Source organism: Ciconia boyciana, chromosome 6 (genome assembly GCF_034638445.1).
Source record: "Ciconia boyciana chromosome 6, ASM3463844v1, whole genome shotgun sequence".
Classification (NCBI taxonomy): domain Eukaryota; kingdom Metazoa; phylum Chordata; class Aves; order Ciconiiformes; family Ciconiidae; genus Ciconia; species Ciconia boyciana.
This window is the reverse complement of record NC_132939.1, coordinates 16,243,996-16,263,371: the sequence shown is the minus strand read 5'-3', so window position 1 is coordinate 16,263,371 and position 19,376 is coordinate 16,243,996. Positions and strand designations below refer to the sequence as shown.

At 38.6% G+C, this 19,376-nt stretch overlaps 1 protein-coding gene across 4 annotated transcripts in view; it reads left to right on the top strand.

Moving 5' to 3' along the window:
• USH1C (USH1 protein network component harmonin) overlaps positions 1-8,241 on the top strand; it is a 54,201-nt gene extending 45,960 nt beyond the window's left edge. For 2 of the 4 annotated variants that reach the window (XM_072865478.1, XM_072865477.1), the window contains exons 16-21: positions 2,215-2,256; positions 2,566-2,619; positions 2,765-2,864; positions 4,286-4,395; positions 5,104-5,159; positions 6,889-8,241. In XM_072865478.1, coding sequence (XP_072721579.1) covers positions 2,215-2,256; positions 2,566-2,619; positions 2,765-2,864; positions 4,286-4,395; positions 5,104-5,159; positions 6,889-6,901 — 375 coding nt within the window. In that variant the 3' untranslated portion in view covers positions 6,902-8,241. Of the gene's footprint in view, positions 1-2,214; positions 2,257-2,565; positions 2,620-2,764; positions 2,865-4,285; positions 4,396-5,103; positions 5,160-6,019; positions 6,120-6,888 lie in introns of those variants that run through there. The other 2 variants (XM_072865480.1, XM_072865481.1) reach the window with 1 other exon arrangement.
• Positions 8,242-19,376: the final 11,135 nt, after the last annotated feature.

Below are 19,376 nucleotides of genomic sequence, written 5' to 3'. Positions count from 1 at the left end.
AACTTTCTTCAAGGGCAACATCTGTTTTCCATGAGGGTGACCTGGGACAAGGAGTTCAATGGCTTCCTTTAGATTACATAATGAATTAGTGACTTGGCTGAGATTGGAGTTCTTTCCTCTATGTTGCTTGCTCCAAGATCATAGATGCCTACTTCAGCTGTGATTCCAAAGGTCAATACAAATTCAGCTATTCAAACTATTAGTTGTTTAGGTAGCTATCATTGTAAAATGTTTCTCTTATAGTTTTAGTAAAACTATTCATAGTATTAATACACTTTGTAAGTGAATAAATGATTGGGGTTTTCTTTTTCCCCTAAGGTGAAATTCTTCCCTTGCTGAAGTCTGTGATCAAATTCCCATTTATTTAGTTCCTCAAAGTTAGCAGTTAACAAATGTAATGCAACCTGTACTAATTTAAATGCTAAATAAGGTCTCTCATGTTCCTATTCCCAAAAGATGCTTTTAATACCTATTTCCCTATGAAAACCCCCCCCCACTTGTGGCAGTAAGCAAAAGTTCTGCAGTTGTGCCCTGAAGATTTAGCTCTCTGGGGCCTGGGGAGACAGTCATGCTTCAACCCTTGCAAATGCTTCTTCTGTCTCAGAAGAAACACAGAACAAGGACATGATTTGCTTAAGTTGGCCTTCTGATCTCAGGGAAAAGGTGGAGAGAGGCAGCCTGCAGGAAAGCCAGGGTTCACACTGCACAATTTAGTATGCCTGTGTATAATCACTGCCAGTCCACACAAGAGTCATCAGCACCACTGTTGCATGCTCTGTATAAGTGTGGTTAGACAAATGGGCAGCGCTGTTGTACATTTGAGGGTCTGCTAATGCAGACCTGTGTAGTAGTGCTCACTGACTTTGTCAGAGGCAGTGGTAGTAAGGATGAGATCTGACCCCAGAGGATCATTCCTAGTCATGTCAAAATTATACAGGCAACTGAGAGAAATTATAAAGATAGTAACAGGATGAGGCATTAGTGTTTTCTGCTGCAACTTTGTCATTTAACAGCCAGCCCTTAAAGATACCAAAGGAACCTTAAGCTGTGCATTTGATTTACAAGTGGAAAAAGGCTTAGCTGAGTCTGAGAGTGGAATAGACTTTGTCATCAGATGGATCCAGTAGAAAAGAGGGCAATAATGAATATATCAAGCCTGATCATGTACTGGACTGCTGGCCTGCATCAGATATTGGCTTGCCTGCTGTGTCAGCAAAGGGTTGTGTGGTTGTGCATTGTTCCCATATCCCCAGGTTATTGCAGCTTGAAGCCACAAGAGTGATACAGCATTTAGGTGCCTCAGTAAAGATTTCTGTTAAGTCCTGAAGTCCTTACTTTAACATGCAGAATAAGTGCAGAGTTTTTATAAATGTCCAGCATCGCCCAGACAGTCTCACCTAGTAACTCCTAATCCTCCTCAAGAAACCACCACCCAAACACCATTGATTCCCGATTGCTGACTCAGGAACTCTCATCTTTGCAGGAAAGGTAACTCCTGCCTTTTCCCTGCAGTGTTGGCTTGACAAGGGTAATGCATTAGGTTTTGAAAGTTTAAGAAGGTATGGGTCCTCTCAAAGCTTAAAACTTGCTCTACCTAACTGCAATATTATCTTCCTCATTTCAGACACTCCCTGCAAAAACTTTTAAGTCCTCCACAGAACCATATGAAAACAAAATCAGTTTTTGTCCTGCGTTCACTTGTGGTATGGAGCCAACTCCCTGAAACTCCATGGAAAGGAGAGGAGGGGGCTGGAAGAGGGTCCTAAAACTCAGACACTGTGGAGTAGTGCTGCTGACAGGCAAATTGGAGCCTGTCACTTCTGCCTGTTAGATAGTGCCCAACATGGTGATAGTCCCAAGAAAGGTTGCTCAGAAGAGTGTGGAAGAACACACATGTCCATGATGCTTTCAAGATTTGTTTCTCTTCTGTCAGGTGTAGAGAGGAACTGTGGAGCTGACAGAGGGGTAAACCATTCCTCAAAATTGCTCCGTAGTATGACCAGTTCAAACTGCTGATCTGTCATAAGGTTTTGAAATGTCTTCTGACTGTCAGGACAGACTATTTGCTACCTTTCTGTGCTTTTCTCCATTTACTGTCTTCTTTCATAGCTTACAGAATTGTATGTTCTCTCACTAATAAATAAAATGGACTTTGTGTGTTAAGTGTGTGCATTAGCCTGCTGTTTTTACAATTAAGTATTGTTTTATTCTCAGGGCTTCCAGAAATATTTGGAAGATTTTGATCCATATTCAATGGTAAGGAGAGAATTCAAATATGTCTCACTGTTTAATATGAAATACACTGGAAGAAACGTGTCCTTGATTTTGAGGGCTGGGAGGGGGTAAGATTCTTGCTTGTTGGTTTGCTGGGGCTTGCGTATTTGTCTTTTCTAGTCATGTTGAAAGGAAGCTGTCTTACAGGAAAAGGTGATCTGGTGTTCTGATCTTCCTCTAACACTATTTTGGAGGAGGGAAAGGTCCCTTTTCCCCCATTAACTACATAGATCAGCCTAATGGTTTTGTGTTTCCAAGGTGGAAATGACTAATCATTATATCTTTTCATAGTTTACCCCAGAGCAGATTATGGGGAAAGATGTACGGCTATTACGAATTAAAAAGGTAAATACTATATTATTTGATTGATATTTAAAGGGTTCATGTGAGCATTTCATGTACAGTCCCATTTACTGGGAAGAAGGAAAGATTAAGCTCCTGTTGATGGCAAAAATTAACAGCCTTTTCTGAACTAAAACTCTTTTAATAGGAAGGATCATTAGACCTTGCAGTTGAAGGAGGAATTGATTCTCCAATTGGAAAGATAGTCGTGTCTGCCATCTATGAAGGTGGTGCTGCAGACAAACATGGTGAGTAACAAAGGGGAATTTGAATGCTGCTGCAAAGTGGCTCCTTACACTGTCTGAGAGTTGTTGGCTGACTTCATAGCTATGCCTAGTACCAACACTTAGATTGTCCAAGGCAGCCAAGTTCTGTCTCAGCTCTAAGGGCAGCTCAGAGAGAGGCTCATGGTTTGAAGGCTGCAGCTTAAATTAATAATTATGTACATTTTATAAATAGTGTTTAAGAATAAATGGTCACTGCTGCTGTGTTTTTATAATAACAGAATTTTCAATAACATGGCCTGAAAATGTAGAGCTGTTCTCTTAATAAGGACTCCCCTTTTTCCAGTCTGATATAAAACAAACAAACAAAAAAAAACCCAACCCCAAAAAAGCCCGAAAACAAACCAACACCTGATTCTCTGGGGTATTCTGTTAATTAAGGAAAGCAGAGTATGGTCTCCATTATTTCACAATTTCCAAGCAATGACATTTGTAGTACTTCCATGTGCAAAGCAATTACTACACCATGGCTACACTACACTGCTTAGTTTTGTTCTTAATTCTACTTTCAATAGTAATTTGTTTTGTAGAACTCCTCTCTTTGTTCCCAAAATCTCACTAAAGGCCGGAGCCTTCTGGCTAAGAGCTTAGCTCTCTGGAAGGCACAAGAACGTGCATACCAACACATCCAGGCTTTTTTCCTGGTGGCCAGTATCTCTCATCCTTTCCTTGAGAACCCTGGTGATGACCAGGTAGACAGACAGGACAATATCTCCTTACGTTGTCTTTGCTGACCTTGTCCCAACCAGCACCTAAGTTGAAGTCACCCTTGCTGTGAAAACATCTCAGCCATTTGATCTCTCAAGTACTATTTCTCTTTGACTCTTCACTGTTGTGAGGCTCTCCTATAGCTAAGGCTGTCCCCTTACCATCTGTGTTTTCCCCACTTCAAATCCAGTCCCAGTTAGCTGATTGTACTTCATTCCAGATTAGCAAATCAAAATCAGTTCTAAGGACTAAACTTTACACATGCTCTTGCAAAGGAATGACAGTCCTGCAAACCCTTGACAAATGCCACTTACACCTTCAGGTATTTAAGTAATGCTGACATTTTCATAGTAGTAACAACCTACAATCAACCACAATTTGTAAGCTGTATAGGAGGATTATCCAGACAGGCAAACTGCTACTACAGAAAAGCTTATTGAACTGATTTCTTACTGGTCATGATCAATAAGAGATTAGTGTGGCTTTTCCATGCCTAAAAATTCCTTTTGCTTTTGCCTGTAGCAAACTTTCTTGTCTATGTCAATTTTTAGTGTAAGCTTTCACATCTAGTGAAGACACTTTTTGTTATACCCAGTACTGCATAAATATGGGACAGAAAAGACTCACAGATTTTTTTTTGCCTGCGTGTATGTATACCATATTGGTCTTTTCACCAGGAGGCATAGTGAAAGGGGATGAAATACTAGCTGTAAATGGCAAGATATTAATTGACAGCAGGCTGGCAGAAGCACAGGCAACTCTAGCAAAAGCTTGGAACATGGGCGGGGTAAGTAACCTGGAATACTTTTTCATTCTGCCTACAATGCTCATATGAGGTATACTTTTCTTTCATTACTTTGTCACATCAACACAAATAAGGTTGCAAACACCAAAAGTAAGAGGTATGCCATGCACTACCGAAGTGAACTGAAATCTGCAGAAGATACTGGTATAAGCATCTGAAAATCACGCATGTAATCTACTGTGAAAGTTCATGGCATTTAACCACATGTCAAGATGGGTATTTAAACACATTACATTCTGAGTGTTTATAGCATACTTATCTGTAGAATCTCTCTTTGATATTGAAAATGGTTTGTAAGCTGATTGGAGTTTTTGATAATAGCTTATCTTATCTTTGATTTCTTAATATACAAGTAACACTGCGCTTCAGCTACAGTGAGTGTTTTCTCATCAAGAACTGTATTAATTGCTAAGATGACCAAATACAGGATGATTCTTAGAATAATTATTTTTAAAAGCTTGTTGCAAGACCAGTAGATTTTTCTTTATTTTCAGGGTGCAAATGAAACAGCTCAATGTTGAAATGGTCTTCCTATAGAAGGCTTTAATAGGGATCTTTCTGCTGCTCCCTGTGGTTTTCCAGGAATAGATTGCCTTCCTGATTCTCTGTCTGATATTCCATGGTGGTCCACTAACCATCTCTAAAAGCAGTATTTAGCAGCACATGTTTGCTTGTGTATTTCTTTTACAGGATTGGATTGACTTAGTCATTGCAGCATCACCTCCAAAGGAATATGATGATGAAATGTAAGTGGATAAGCTTTCTTTTCTCTAGGGATTAAAAGGCTAGTAACAATAGTCTATACAGTTTGCTTTTTTTATCAGACATATTTCATGTATTTACTTCTTGTGAACTACGTAACCTTCTGCTAACCTGTTGCTAATTTGATAGTTATAAATAGCTATCATGCATTACAGCAGTGGTTCCCAGACTTTTAAACATGGCGATTCTCAGAATTGGTTGTATGTGACTACACACTCATACTTTTGGTTTTGGAAATTGCTTCAGTCTGGATCATTTACTGTGGTCCCATGGATCATAATTTGGAGAAACAAATGCCCATAAGCATTATTCATCACAACCAGACCTTTAATTCAGTTTTGTGGGTTTTCTTAATTAGATTGCAGTTACTATGATTTTCTAAGCCAAGCTACATGTAAAATTTTTGAAAGAGCTAAATGATTTGCGTGTCTTGGCAATTTGTGACATTCACAGAGTCCTTTTTTAAAGATAGTCAGCATAGGTGTGAAACAGAAGAATCCATGGCTTAAAGTGTGATAGAAGCAACAAGTTGATACAACTTGCTTTACTTTGGACGAACAGTTTCAAAAGCAAGACCGATATTTTCTAGCTTGACTGAAGGAAAAGATTTGAAGATATTCTTACTACCAAGTAAAATGGCAGAGGAAAGTTTTGTAGTCACTGTTAACCCGGACTCTTGTTCTATGTAGAATACTAGGCTATTAGTTGCTGTAAATCAGTATAGTTTTACTGGCTAACACCGACTGAAGATTGCTGTAAAATTGTGTTTAAGACCTGTGCATAAACTAACAAGCAAGGAAATAACTGTCACTGTTGTTTTTGTTTTCATATCCTGTATATTTAGCCCTCCTATTCCCTCATCAGCAGTCAGTCCCAACACACACAGAAAGGTTTTTGAAGGCAGTGCACCCGTGTACAGACAAGGGTATCTCCTGCAGCTGTAGCCACTGCAGTGTTCCCTCATGGTGAATAGCCAGACCTGGGTTAACATGACTGTCCATTGTGAGGCTGCGTTATTTTTTCAGCATGTGCCTGCCTGTGCATTGCATGCCACAATTGCTTTTGTTCCTGGCATGCTGGAGTGTTCTTTGGGCTTTTGCCATGCCTGTCCTATTAAAATATAAGTATTTAGTTTCTATTTCATAATGTCCCTTAGAGGTCCTCTGCAGAATTGGTTTATCATCTGCCAGACTATAAAATAAATGGGCCCTGCCTAAACAAGTAGGATTAATCTTTTTCCTTATCTGTGGACCACTGCTGTGGCTTTGTGAATTCATAAATATATAAGTAACTACAAATTGCTTCCTTGTTAAGGCTTGTCCAAAGAACAAGTTTCCATTTGTATTAGATGACAGCGTGCCTGTAAACAAGTATTCGTGACTGTTTGGTTTTCACTGAAGTTTGCCTGTGTTAATTTGTCACTATACAATTGGTTTGTCCCAAAATTATCCTTGTATCACAAACTCAGTTTAGTATGTATGGTTTCTCTGTGCTGTAATTACTGTAAGTACAGTCATAGATCTCTAGAAGAACCAAGGTAAGATTTCTTGTTGCATGTGGGTATTTGTGGTCTTCTCAATTATTACTTACAATACAAATCAAAATGAGTCAACTGAGATCTAGTTATATAAAACTGTGCTTACCAGAAAGACTAAAGATTGCACTACAGGTAACAGCATTTGTTTCACTATCTCTTTTTCTTTTTTTCTGCAGGACATTTTTTTAAAGAAGGCTACACTGGAGAAATGAAGTCTTTCCCCTGCAGAAACCTGCTGCTCTGTAAATTAATAGGAAATCAATAACCACATGAAATGCATCTTTATTTGAAATAAATGTGAACAATCAGACCTGTAAATTGAACTAGAGACTTCAGATTCTTCAGGTAATTTGAGTAATTTCAAATCATTCTATAGAACTGCAGCAGGAAATTTTTGCAAGGTCATTGAGAAGGACTGCCAGTGAGCATAGTTTGGTCTGTGAAAACTTAATCTATTTTTTGCTATTTTGGGGGGCAAAACTTTGAAAATTATCTTCCAATTTTCCTGGAAATAGACACCAAAATGACAAATGAAGATAGAACACAGATGTCTGTTCCCACATGCACGCTTGTGATTACACGTTCACAGGCCAGTTCGGGTGCGAAAAGGATTATATTTTTACTCTGTACATAGTGATTTTCCATGGGGAAATGGGAATGTACATAGGTAACTTCTGTTCTCACTCATATTCTTGTAGCTCTCTTAATGTCCATTTCTGTTACTCAGTTGTGAGTTGTTTTGAATATAAAAACCCTGCCGGTGGAAGAACCAGTAATACCAGCAGTGCCAGCATTATAAGGAGTAATTTTGGTGATGCTTGTACGGTATAAAGAATCTTCCCTACCAGCAAAGTAAATAGCTAGCAAGTAGCCCAGATAAAATCATTATGTGTAGCCACAGTTATACTACCAAGTATTTGTACTGGTGACAAAAATTACTCTCTGATATACGCATGGGTGGAAAATGTGGGTGTGATTCATAGTCTGCAGTTATGTACTTTGTTCTCAGTGAGGCTATATACATGACTAAACTGTGCAGGAAGTCACTAAGTGTAACATTTTGCTCTTGGTGACTGCATGTCTTCTGTTTAAATAAATTCCTCAAGACCATAAAATCTCTACTAATCTGACTTAAATAAGTATGATTACAGTTGTAGACAGTAATTTCTTTATATCATCAAGATATCTCCTTAGAAATGTCATTGTCTTCCTTCCTCCCTTGTATCTTCTAGTTTGTATTCTGTTTTTCATATTGTGTTTAGATTTTTCTTACCTGGACTAATGAGAGCCAGTTTATAGTTCTTTGGCATCTCAAATGCCCCCTGAAGTCTTGCCTTTTCAAGGTTTGGAAACCCTCCTTTCTGTAACACAGAAAAATAACAATTACATTCCTGAGAACTCTGTACTTACATGGAAATGATTAATTACGTTGTCTTTCTTCATTTGCAGTATTGTTCCAGTATGCCAATTAATGTGTCTGGCAGGGGGTACACATGTTAGAATGTTTAAAATTTTAACTCCTACAACTAATCCAGAAATAAAATTGCATTTGCCAAATAGAAGAAGTCTTGTTTCCTCTTTGTCTCTGGGTTTGTACATCACAATAATAGTTAATCTGCTAAAGTACACAGATTTCCAAGTTGATCTTTAATGACAGACCCATTTGCAACAGAATGCCACCCTTGTGGAATTCAAAAGAAAATTCACTCTGCACAGTAGGGAATTGTCACTCGGCTGAGCTGCGTAATCTTTTACTGAGTTTTTATGGGGAAGTTTGGCCATTTGATAATTGCAAGCTACTGAGTGCAGCTGCTCTGGTATTTCGTTTGCTCGGTCTTTGGGTGCATCTACCCAGAGCTGTAGACTTCCTAACCAACAGACTAATCCAAATGCATCAAGATTAGCACCAAAGGGAAAATTGCAGCAGGATGTACTCCTCCTGCTGCTCTGGTTCCCAGTTGCCTACATACTGCAACCATCTGGACTGTATGACAATGCAGATAGATGAGTGATGCTATCAAATGTTCTCTTAAGGGATGCTCTGATGCTACGTACCAGCAAATAGAGAGCCACAGTAATGCATCAGTAATGAACTTCAGCCTGCAATCAGTGCTTAATTGTGCTAATCACTGCCTCTGCACACTAAGAAACATAACACAGAAAACTTAAAGGTTAGATTTTAGAAGTAATTTTACTGGTGTTATTTTTTCAGAGACAAACGGAGCACAGAAGACTGAGCTGGGAAATCTGTGGGAGTACCAACAGTTGAGTTGTAGCTTTGCTTCTTAGTCACAAAACTATCTTTCTTCTCCCCATCTACCCTGTTAACTTGATTTGCTTGGATACAGCTTGAAGTGCATGAGAGGCAGTTGAGGAAATAGTTACTGCTCATTACTTCATGTATATAAGAAAGTGTTACTTTGTGTGTTTAACCTGTGTTAGGATGGCAAAGTTGCTTTAGGCAATGTAAGGAGGTGGTGTTAGAAAAAAAAGAGGCTGACACTTCATGAAATCTTAAAGTTATCCTAAGCCATTAGGTAGGTTTTTTACTTTATTTCTGGCTTTCAGTGCCCTGGGACTGGAACACATCTTTCATTTGCCAGCTAGCTCAAGGAGTTGGAGAAAGCTACAAGAAAATACAGTTTTCAAGCAACTTCCCTTTCAGTTGCTTTGGTGTGTGTGAGCAGTGTCCCAGATGTAAATCATTTAAACAGGCGCCCATTTGAGTTGCTACTGCATTGTTTTCTGGTGGCTGTAATAGTCACTACATTTGCCCATGTCTCGCCCCTGTTCAATCAAGCCAGCTGTGGAAAGATAACAGTAGGGTAAATGGGACTTTCTCTTTTTTTCAGTCAATGCATAGTTTCCTTTGAGAGTATGGAAACTCTGACCTGATGCACAAAGCACGAAGAAGTCCCAAGTACTTCACTGACAGTATCATGAATGCTTGAAAACCGCTTTTAACATAAGATGGTTTTTTGTTTTTCATTCGCTGTAATCTCAGAGGGAATATGTCTAGTTTCTCAGAGCTGTTTGTTTGGTTAAGACTGCTAAAACCCACTATCTCTCCCTATGGGATAATAACCCAAAGGAAGAGTTTCTCAGAACTGTTAACAATCATTCTTATTCTCTCAGGAATTTCTTGGCCGTGTTAGTCACAGCGTTGTCTTCAGCATACCCTCACAGTTGCTGAACTGGAGCATGAATTACATTAGAGACTTGTGACTTTCACATCTGCTCTGTGAGCCTGTGCGTGCCTGTGTGCAGGCAAAAAAATGCAAAGCCTTCTGGATCAGAACCATGACATGCATTACAGGATAGGAAATACCATTGTTTATTACTCATGGGTATTAGCATTGGAAAGTCTTTGATCTATTTATTACTGCTGTTCTACCACTTTAAGAACTCATAATTTAGCCATTATTTATCATATGACCATGATATCTTTTAAAACTTCTAAGTGCATTTCAAGTAAGTCACGATATTTTAAAAATGCTCTATTCATAAACAAATCTATATAAATAAAGGAAGGGTGTATATGTGTACACACACCAATAAGATTTTTAAAATCAATTTAATTTGAGTAGCACAGGTACAAATAATCTCAGCACTTCACAAATATGGGATTTAACCTCTGAGCATAAATAAGTTGTTATAAACCCTTCTGCCTTAAAAACAGGACTGAAAACCATGGTTCCATGTCAAAGGATGTATATCTGGTTGTTAGGAACTTGGTACACAATAGCTGATATATGTTTCTGTATGTTTTAGCTGTATGTTGACTTTGATAAAGCAGGGACAGACTCAGGGTAACTGCTGTGGAATTCTTAGCCACTTTTCACCAAACAAATGTCCCCCTGGGATCTGTGCTGATGTGAACAAACTGTCGCCTTTACACCATCTAAGGACCAGGTCTAGTGTAGAAAAGCCAGTAGCTGTAAGGAGCTGACCCTTAGGATTATAAATCAGATGAGTCTAAAATCCCTTATTATCAATTTATGATAAGCTAATAAGTGTTTGATCCTGATACTGAGTTTGTCCTCCAGTGCTTTTCTGTCCATCTGCCCATTTTATCTTTTGCCTTTGTTCTCAGGGGTTTTCTTTTTTTTCTGACCTTCAGAAATTTCTGGAGCAGATTCAAAAATTCCCTTATTGCAGACTTGAAATCTGAGGAGGCTCCAGGTGGGCTGCTCATAAGTCATGCAAACTATTTTCATGGAGATAGACTAGGATGCTTTCTTTCCTTCTTCCTAAGGAAGGCAGCAAAAAGTTTGCCACTGCTGGAATACTGGGGGCCTCTGCTGGAATATTTCTTCCTCTATTACTAGATATGCATCTGCTGCATTATTGGAGGAGACAGATAATAGTACAGCACTTCGGGGCTCAGGGTCTATCTATATTTACAACAAGATAACTTGGGCTATTTTTGATCTTCTCCGAAAGCATCTAAGACGAAAGAGAAAGTGGAGACAAACCATAGGAAAAGCAATCAATAAGATTTCTGTTCTCTAGAGAGAACAGAATCAATCACTTTTTGAAATGTGAAGCATGTTCAGCTTTAAAGGGATCATGGATTACAGGTAAGAAAAAGTTCTCTGGACTGTGATGCTGGATGTGTATGGTAGTGTCCAATGAAGGTGCAAAACAAGTGTAACAACCACTGGAAGGAAGTTTTAAGGAAATTTTGGACAAGTACATTGCAGACTGGCAGCTCTTGGATACTTAAGTCTGAATGGCTGGGGTTCCACTCAGACTGTCTACATGGAAAAAACGTGGAGTCTGATGTACTGCAGATAGCTGCTTCATCCAATATCATAAAACCTGCTGCATGATTACAATAGGTATCCCTTACACATCTGAAAAGTAATTGTGCTTGATAAATAACTTCCCACTTATAAGGTAACCATAGACAAGAACACGCAAGGCTCTGATCTGGCAAAGCACTTAAGTACATGCTTAAATTTAAGCATATAAGCCAATCCCATTGACATAGGTTCAGTTCAATAATACTGAGTACTCAGGCTTAAGTACTTTGCTGGATTGGGGCCTGAAGTCAAAATCTGAGCGCAATGGATGCCTTAGCCCTGGAGATGCTTATTATGGAAAGTTATTATTGTTAATGCTGAGGTTCTAGTATTCATATTGAATTTCAGTTCCTCTTAATTTTCTCAAATAATCTTTAAAGGTTATTCCTCCCACCAGCCCCCACTGCCCATTTTCTTGGCTTCTCCTCCTCTTATCTTTTCTCACCATTTCTCTTCCAGACATCAGTAGAACTCATTAGTCTTCAATAGCTATAACAGTTTGTTTATGTAGTGCTTAAAAGAAAGTTTGGGAGAGAGAGACTGAGACCCTCCCAAAATTAATAAGATAGAAATGACACAGCTTTTTTGAGGACAAGGACTTTTCTAAACAACAGGGAAATGAGAGGGAAAGTTGCAAATGGTTACTCTTTATGTGCAGCTACCCCACCCCCCCCAGAAAAAAATTTACAATTACTTTTTTCTGCATTTTTGTTCTCTTCCCTCTGCCTTTCACCTAAGCAGTTCTGGATGCTTTAGCAAGAGGGGGACTGAGACCCCATGTTCATGCTGGCCACAGCTTGAGACTTTTGAGCATTAATGCCACTTAATAGAGAGAGTGTAAATAAGACTAGATAGAAAACGTGATTAGAAACACTGGGCACAAAATTAAGCTTTGATTAAAATCTTGTGATAAGTGAAATAAGGTGAAGTAGCTTTTCAGGGTTATCCTTTGAAACTGAGTAGATCATAATTTTTCAGGTAACAATGTTTTTTTGTTACCCTCCGTCCCCCTCCAAGCATAAAACCTGAAATTTTCAGAGGAGAGAGACCCAGGAACACTTTTTGATCACCAGCAATTCCAGTAGTGAGGAAGGACAGAGAGAAAGAGCGAGGAGGAGAGATGCATGTTTCCATTTTGATTATTCACAAAGGATTATGATGAAGCAGATCTTTGAATGTGAAGTATCAACCTAGTAGGACAGAAGAAATTGCATTCTGTTCCTTAGTGAAAATTAGGCAGCTCCATCTTAGTGCAAAGGAGTGACATGCATAGTAGGAATCAAAAACTGAAGAGTTCTTCAAGCTGGGTGAGAGAATTCCAGTTCAGAGCAACCAGTTATAACAGACATCAAGCCATTCATGCAGAGATTGTAGCTGGTTAAGAGAATAGAAGGAACTGAGATGATTGAGGTGTGTTCATTGTGCTCCTGACTCCAGGTTGCGTTTTCTTCACACAGGGGAAGGCAGCTTCCCCATTACATATCTCATACATCTGAGTATGTGCAAATTTTCTATTTTCAAATAAATCAGCATTGTTATAAATAAGTCAGTGCATGTGGCATGCCGTGGTCTACAAATCATGCAATTTATCAAGACAAAGTCCAGATTGAGAGAAGGACAACAGAAACAAGTCCATTCTCCAACCAACATAAAAACTTATCAACAGCGATTTTGGAGTTAACAGGTAGGTACAATGTAGTTTATAATGCTGCTTTTCTTCTTGGAGTAGAGAATTTGATGGCAACAAATTTGTGTTAACACTCATAGGACAGGTTAAAAGGGAGTGGGTGAGCATATTTTTTGGTTGAATTGTTCACAGGGAAAAGTTATTTGAGCGTATTAAGTTGCCTGGCTTGCTTGTAATGATTTATCCTAGATTGTACTGCTGCAGGAAAGCTGTGTGTGTTTGGTTTTTTTAAAAAACTATGTCAATATTCACATTTCTATACCTCTAGCCAGACAAACAGATGGAGGGATGTTTTTTTTCTGTTGTGTTATTGAAGTGCTTCACGAATTACATACCTCCTCAATGATAAAATTACCCAGTATTGCCTTTTCTAACGATATATTTAAACCCATGTGTACATGAACAGATATGTTTAAAATACCATAGTAAATAGGTGGAGAAAAGTGGCTAGATTTATAAATTACACAAAAGGACAAAATGCTTACCCTTCTTTACACTAGGACAATGCAAGTGACTTTTATATGAGGCATGTCACCATTTTCCTAGAAAGCAGATTACACCCAAGGATTAAATCTCAGCTATTCTTTCTTTATTATTGTTGTAGTCTCTTAATCATGGGGCAATGACCAGTATAGTCAGCCATGTTCCCAATAGTGGAAGAGAACAGAGTTTTTATCTAACTCTAGCATGATCCATTCCTGATCTTGCAGTATCTTGAGCGTTCATGGCCCAAAATACAAGTAAATGGGGAAATGACCAGTGCTGCTCTTATGATATGGTGATACCCTATCCAAAAGAACAGGCAGTTCAGCATTTGTTAAAGAAGCCCTGGCCAGTTTCAGGATTGGGAATGTGTAGAAAGCAATCTTATATTTTCTGCCCAGTTACATTGAGCATGTGCTGAGGATGTATCCCTGGCACACGTGAGAAAATCATCACCTGTCGGTGCTTTCCAGCTGAATGTGGTTCTTGTTGTCTCCGCTACATTGCTGTTACGCTGTAGATGAAAAACAGACAGCAGATGATTGTACGTGAAAAACTTCCATGACTGAGCCTCAGTGCATGGCATCCCCCCTTTGCATTTGGACTGCTAAAATGCAGACATGCAGAAAGTTTCCACTAGCTTGTATTGCCTTCTTTTCACAGAAGACAAATACAGCCTGGGGAAAGCATTCTGAGACAGGCTGCTTACAACCATGAGAAAAAGAGAGAATCGGGAACAATCCCATGTAGGAGGGGAGATTAGAGTCTGGGAATTGTACCCTGCATAGGTGGTTCTGATACATCCACTTGTGGTATCAAGTGGGCAGACAGTGTTTGTGCCTGCACACGGCTGCCCAGGTGCCTAATGAGGAGCCATGGACTTAGGCTGAGAAGTACCTGGGACTGCATTAGGGCATCAGGCTCCTACCAAGAAGACCCTGCAAATTATTTCCTACATACTCTCTACAAACTAATTCTTGTAAAGTAAGGCATTCCTCTTTACTATGTTTTACAAACTGCTCTCATATGCTATTTATTATAAAAATTATAAAACTGAACACAATGTTCATTCATGTTAGTTATCAATTCTCATTATATCCTCGGCGTGATTTTAGCTCTATCAATCACAATTGTGTGCAACTTTGAAGCTCTTTTACAGTTTTAGCACACTGCCAATTGACCGTTGTGCTCGCGAGTCAGGATTGTTTTCTTAACTAATGCTATAGAGTGAAACAGTGGAAAATATGTTGTTACGAAAAGAAAATATTCATCTTTGACAAAATAGATTTTTTTTTCAGAAAATCTTCTATAACAAAACAATAGGGCTTCTCTTTTAAGAAGAGATGTACAATACAAAGCATTATCTTTAGCATTGTGTTACCACCAGTCAGCAAAAATTCAATACATGTGCTGAAGGGGAGAATTACTTTTGAAGGAAAAGGGATTATTCTCTTTATAACCATTGTCAGAATAAAAGCAACTTTTCCAACTTTTTTAACCAGAACAGTTTATTTAGATTTTTTAAAATTACATAAGTTTTCACATTTAGGCATATAATATTCCTACCAATAGCTCATACTTTCCTGAGAGCAGTTCTTACAGAAATCTACAACTGCTTTACGTCCTGCAGTGAAGTGGATACCTAGAGTTGTTTGCTGCCAGTTGCATAACAGTTCACATAAGTGCCACTCAGCATCAGACTCCTGATAGATCTTAAACGTGGTCCCACCTCTAAATCTTATTTTTTTCAAGAAATTTCACAGATAAAACAATCCTACATAGGAATAAGACTAGCTGTATTGTTTTAAATGCTGCTGGAAATTAATCTCTCTTCACTATTTTCAACCCATTCTCTCTCACACTAAGTTTAGAGGGATGCTGTAGCTGTACAAAGCCCTTGTTTCTATTATTCGCTCAAAAAATGCAACTTGTAAACGCACTGTGTAACACATTAAAACTAACTGAATATTCACTACTCCCACCCACCCCTTCTTTCAGCTGCTTAAGGAATTCCTAGTTGTAAGAGTGGAGTAAGAGTTCAAACGATCAGGGCAGGATCATTCCCTGAGGTAAGTCCTCTGTTCACAGCATGAAGGACCTGTGGCATTAGCTTGAACAGCTGAGGTTTCTTTGGCATTAACAAGAGACTCTACCTCCCTGGCTCCTGAGGACAAACTATTTGTTGATAAGGGACTGGCAGCCTGGCCCCTCTCAGTGAAGCTGGTTTTCTGTGTACTAACAAGATTGCCATGGTGTTATGTGTTGGGCGGTTGCTTTTGCTCCTATTTAGAATTTTCCCTCTTTTGTTTGGCCAAAAATACTAATTTAATGTGACCCAAACTTTGCAAATAGTTTTACCCCCCTTGATGCTGCATTATTTTGCCCAGTTTAAGGGGTTTTTTTATAGTGCACGCTGATTTGAGGCTTTGATATTCAGTTTGACCGACTTATTCTTGTTACAAATTTGTGGGCAGGATCTATGGACACTTAATATTAAAAAAATATTTTTCTCCTGCTATAGAGGGCAAAGAGTAGTGCCAACTTTAATTACCAGAGAGCGTTGTGAAGCTGTCTTTTTCTCCCCTTTTACAAAAGCTATTTGATTCCTCCTAAATACTGACAGTATAAAGAATCCCTATCCAGAGTAGAGGGTCTCTGGCTGGTTTGAAGGCTGAGGCTTGGACTATTTGCCCTAAGTGAGAACATTCAGGATTTACTGCTGCCACATAACAGTGTCACAGACTACAGTTACTTCCATGCAAAGCTTCCATACCTATGAATGCAGGTACAGCACTTTGCTATACACAAACAAAACTGTACTACTCCAAGAGATAATGAGCTTCGGGTTAAAATCGTCATGGAAAAAATGCAAAACAATAGGGAAAAAAAAACAGTTCCCACTGGCTAAGAGTTCAATTACTAAGTAGAAAGTTAGCAAATTAATTTTCTTTATATTTCATATGAGTATTGATTGCTTTAATTCTCTTGAGCCTCTGAAAATCCCAAAAGTAGTCTGCATGTGGGCTGAACTCAAGAAGAAAGCTTCCTGAAATAGGCTTTTGGCAATTAATTAGATATATGATAAATCACAACAGGGAATAAACAGCCATAAACAGTCTCGGCTATACAGGATCAAGATTTTTGTGCATACTTATGATCTTTTTTTTTTTTTTTTAATGAATCCACAATGTGATTTTTGTTTTGGTCGTTGTTTTATTTTAAGAGCTAGAATAAATGCCACATTGCAATCTATTCAAAATAAATAGAAGAAAAATTTGTAGTGCAAAACCTCATTAAACTGCAACACTCTTTTTATTAATTTTTTGTATAATGTTGTCAAATAGTGGCACAAGAAAAATACATTCCAAATCCAAGTGTGAATTGATAGCTTTAAGTTCTCTCTAATTTAATTATTGTGTCAATTTTTACCCACTGGATAAATCAAGGATAACCTGGAACAATTCCCAGGTGGTGAATAAACAGATCAACTAACTACAACTCTCTAGTGTGCCTGAACAGAAAACCGTTTCTGTTCTGAAAAGGAAAGATGGCAGCTTCATTTTGTTTCTAATAATCTTTAACAAACAATTGAAATCTTAGTTTTCAGTCTAGTTTCTGGTTTTGGAAGAGCTCCTAGAAAGGCCAGTGACTTTTAGCCCTGTTATCTTCTAGAAATTAATTCTGGTTATGTGTTTATTTGTTAGTGCGTGTGATTCTTGTAGTATAAACAGGCAAAATAATCTTTTATATACAAGAGTCCATATACAAGGCAAGCACCATAAAGGCACTTAAGTGAATCAGTAACTAAAATAACATTTGCTGAAGGATACCACGCTGGAGCCAGCACGCGAGTTATTTATTGGCATGAGTTAGTCCACAGCACTCAACTTATTCTCCTGAGGAAAACACAACACTTGTACTACAAGTACTACAAAGCAAGTACTCAACCATTTAAATGCTGGAAACTAAACTAAGGTACAATGTGATCAGTGCGATCATGGAGAGATTGTAAGAGTACACCTATGTACAAGGATAGTCAGGAGTGAATAGGAAGCTGGCCTAGGCCTGATTTTTCAAAAATTACTGCTGCTTTGCTTGCTTCAGCATTTCTCAGCTTAAAATATTTTAAAGTGTTGAGCACCAACCAAGCTAAGTGAAGCTGGGGTAATTAATTACCTTCCAAAATATTTATAGGATGAATCGGAGCTGTAGGTGGAGTAAATAAGTGGGCAGGTAAGAGAAAAAACAAACTTTTTTACTGAAAAGCTGGCTGCTCTTTTGGGTTGAGAAGTGGATGCCCAGAGGAGAGCGAACTGATGAGTGCAACAGTAACCCCTCTGCGTAGTGAGAGCAAGATGCAGATTACTGCCATTTGAGGAAAGCACTGCACCGGGAGAATATTGTCCTAATTGTTGTGAAGAAATCCTGGTGATGCAGGAGGGCAGTGGAGCATCAGGTGTATCCTTAGGTCAGGCTAAGCCTGCAGCCCTTCAGTTGATTCACCATGTGTTTTGCTGGGTATGGCCAAATGCATGAGTGTTTGTTTAACGCCTCAAAGGAGAGTGAGTGAAGAGAAGAGCAAGCTTTTCCCCCAGGTTTCAAGTGCCATGTGGTGTGGCCAAGTCAGCACTGCTCTGGCTGTATTGAACTAGGAGGCTAGCGTTCAGCCAAGGAGAGATAGTTCAAAGCAACTGTAACTGCCTGCCTGAATGTTCAGCTGTGTGATGGAAAATGTGCTTCATAAAATGCCTTAATGATAGAGGTCACGTATATAGCTGAAGCCACAAGATGCCTAACGAGTATTCAAGGACTTAAGTATTGTTTGTCCTACAATAACATAGTGTGGCTTCCTCAATCATAGGTAAAGGAGAATGGCATTCTGTGAAGACGAAGCGGAGAGAAGCAGCGCTGCTAACCATACTTGCCATGTAAAATATCGGAAACAAACTGACTGTTTGAATCAGTAATATGTACGCCACTATTTTTGGTGATGTAACAAGTGGATGCAGAAGAGTTCCCATTCATTAGTTTTGATGGAACTCTGTGGCACCCACTTAAAAATAAGCTGTTCTAGTCTGAAACACTTATCTGAGTATTTGCCTAAAGATCATTGTCCAACCAAGAGCTTGGTTTTTGTTCCCACTCTAAGATAGATCTGCTTACTTATAAGTTCTTTCTTAATTTTTAATGAGGGCCAGCAATTAAAAATTAATAAGGTTTATTTAGAGAAAAACAGCCATTTCTGTGAACCTCTGCGCTATTATGCTTGTAGCTCTATTTTTAATAGTAGTACCTTAGACAATTTTTACAAAGAAATATCATTTGCTTTGTCAAATGATATCTTCTATGAACTAATAGAATGGAGTTCTTTGTTCCACAAGAATAAAATAACGGTTTTCTCTGGAGGTGATTTTCTCCACATTTTTTCCTCTCAACCTTTCTCAATGTGCTTTTGAAATGGATTGGTAGTTTCCTCCCATTCATGTAAATTGCTTTTCCTCTCTACCTCTAAGAGCAGAATTTAATAGGAAGCTAATTTCATAGATCAGTAACTCTTGTTTAGCAAATTCTAAATCACAATAAGGATTTGCTTTATTAGTTTTTTTCTGATTAAGATTTCCTCTTGATACGTGGTCCCATTAATTACTTTAAAATACATGGGAAAGTGAAACTTTCCTGTTTGATGCCC